This window comes from Carya illinoinensis, chromosome 15, assembly GCF_018687715.1.
Source record: "Carya illinoinensis cultivar Pawnee chromosome 15, C.illinoinensisPawnee_v1, whole genome shotgun sequence".
NCBI classification, from domain to species: Eukaryota; Viridiplantae; Streptophyta; class Magnoliopsida; order Fagales; family Juglandaceae; genus Carya; species Carya illinoinensis.
In genome coordinates this window covers 7,412,720-7,415,172 of record NC_056766.1, presented here as the reverse complement: position 1 = coordinate 7,415,172, position 2,453 = coordinate 7,412,720, and the positions used below count along the sequence as shown (strand labels likewise).

The 2,453-nt window shown below is 46.3% G+C and overlaps 1 protein-coding gene across 1 annotated transcript; it reads left to right on the top strand.

Moving 5' to 3' along the window:
• Positions 1-660: 660 nt before the first annotated feature.
• Positions 661-2,453, top strand: LOC122297794 (RING-H2 finger protein ATL11-like). The gene has a single exon (XM_043107986.1). The coding sequence runs from the start codon at positions 1,094-1,096 to the stop codon at positions 2,252-2,254; it is 1,161 nt and encodes a 386-aa protein (XP_042963920.1). The 5' UTR covers positions 661-1,093; the 3' UTR covers positions 2,255-2,453.

The following is a 2,453-nucleotide window of genomic DNA, read 5'->3' as shown; positions in this document are numbered from 1 at the left end:
AGCAAGAGGAACCGGTGGATCCCGATGAATAATATAAGAGTTTGTCTCCTTTTGAGTTATTGTTGTCCTGTAGTACTATGTTGATTATTTTAAGTTGGGAAATGAACAAATTATGGTCTGTCATATCCTAACTATGGTGGTGATGCGACTTATGGATAAGTTGATGAATTAAACTTATTTCTCTTGTTTTCGATTGCAATTATCTCATATATGTAAGGTGGGTATACAAGCACGTAATGTTGTGTGCATCCTAATATCGTAGCCTTTCGTTAGATCCCAAGCGGAAATAAGACACAAAAATTATAAAATATATATATATATATATGAATAAAAGGATACCAAATATTGTGTAAATATAATAATTTATACAAAATCTCAATGTTTCGTGTAAACTTTGAAGAAAAATAGAATATATTAAAAACTCAATTTTTTATAATTATTTTTAAGCCGAGACTTTTTTTTTTGAGAGACTTGTATGTCTTGCAAGCAGTTAACATTATTAATTTACTTGTATATAAAACCAGATGATCAACGGCAAATCCTAAGCATAACGTTGGTGCATAGGCAGGCAGGCAGGCAGGCATTGATGTTTATCGAATTGACCTTGTGAAGGCTGTGAGCAACGACCCGCGGTAGTCGTTGTGTTACGCAGGCAGCCACGACCGTACATCACAGACAACCTTAGGTCCTGTATCCTTTACATACTCTCTCTAAAACAAAAAGTACTACGTCGAGGGTCCCACGTGGGGCCTCAACCCTCTTCTGGAGTCAAACATACATACCAACCGTAATCTCCCTGTTTTTCATGGAAAGCCAAGAACATGCGGGTGAAATTGATATGCTATAAACTGTACAACTCTCTGTTGCTTTTAGCAATTATGATTTCCCCCGCTAACTTTCCCACTTGATCTCTCCAAACCGCGTCTTAACTTCCACCCTTTTCTGCTTTTCCTTTGCTCTTTTGCTTCTTTCCGCGACATTCGAATCATTAGATCAGTAGGTAAACGAATTCAGAAGGTGCCGCCATGGTAGACTTTTGATCCTCTACTCTGAACTCACTACTCTGGCTCGCTTGCTTCGACCCGGATGAGTGATGACCGCCCTCAAGCAGCAGAACCATAGCGGGAGGATTTCCGGGCTCTTGAGATTCATTCATGGCGTCGCTTGGATAGTCGAGCTGCTTGTTCTGATACAGTTGTCACCGCTCGCCTCCGCACAGTACTTACCGCCACCGCAAGGTGGGCCGCAGGATCCACTCGCCGGTCTTAAGTTCGACAAGCGAATGGCACTCATCATGGTGATCCTCGTCGCGGTCTTCTTTGTCCTCGGCTTTCTCTCAGTCTACATGCGCCAGTGCAGAGACTACCGCATCCGCGGCCTCCTCGACCACTCCATCCCTGTCGGTGGAAACGACCGGCGCTCTCGCATGGCGCGTGGCCTCGACTCGAGCACTATCGACAGCTTCCCGACCTTTGTGTATTCCACAGTCAAGGGGCTCAAGATCGGCAAGGGTTCGCTGGAGTGTGCCGTGTGTTTGAACGAGTTTGAAGACGACGAGACGCTGCGTTTACTCCCCAAGTGCAGCCACGTCTTTCACACCGATTGCATCGACGCCTGGTTGGCTTCTCACTCCACGTGCCCCGTTTGTCGGGCCAATCTTATCCTAAAACCTGGAGAAATCCCATCTGTAATGCATATTCCCGATCTCGACAACGATCCGGTCGAACCCGATCGGCTACCCGATCCCGACGAGACTCAATCTCGTGTCGCTGATAATCACGTCATAGAGATAGATGCTCCGAACGTGAATTTAGTAAATCATGCTCAGGGGACCAATCAGAACCGTCCACCCCGTTCTCGGTCATCGGGGTTCCGAATTACCGGGATATTCCCGCGGTCACACTCGACGGGTCACTCGCTGGTTCAACCGGGCGAGAACTGCGAGAGGTTCACGCTGAGGTTACCGGAGGACGTAAGGAGTCGACTGATAAACTCGACCTTGAACCGGACGAGCAGCAGCACGGCGTTTCCTCGAGTGATGAGTTCGAGGAGGGGATACCGGAGTGCCAGTGTGGGGACTGGGGGTGGAAGAAACTATATGTTCCAAGAGAGGGTCAACCGATCGGGCCGGTGGCGATTTCCTCTGACAAGAAGTTTTCTTTCCCGGGCCGGTTCAGCACGTTCTCAAAAGGCGGCGATGGACGACGTCGGAGAAAGTTCGTCGGATCGGCTCCGGCCTGACAGTCAAGTTTAGGAGGTTAATAACTTGATGGATTGAGTTTTCCGGCGTTTGACCAATTCAGATTCCGTGTACATTGTGTTTCTCTCTTAATTTCTGTCCCTTTCATTATTTACTGAATTCACAGATATTGAAACCACTTTTACGATCCACTGAATACGGAAATTTGAGTGTAAAATACATATATTTCACTAGAAATTATAAATTTTGCTTA

Coding starts and splice junctions, on each gene's coding strand:
- LOC122297794 (XM_043107986.1), top strand. CDS start 1,094: ATGACCGCCCTCAAGCAGCAGAACCATAGCGGGAGGATTTCCGGGCTC.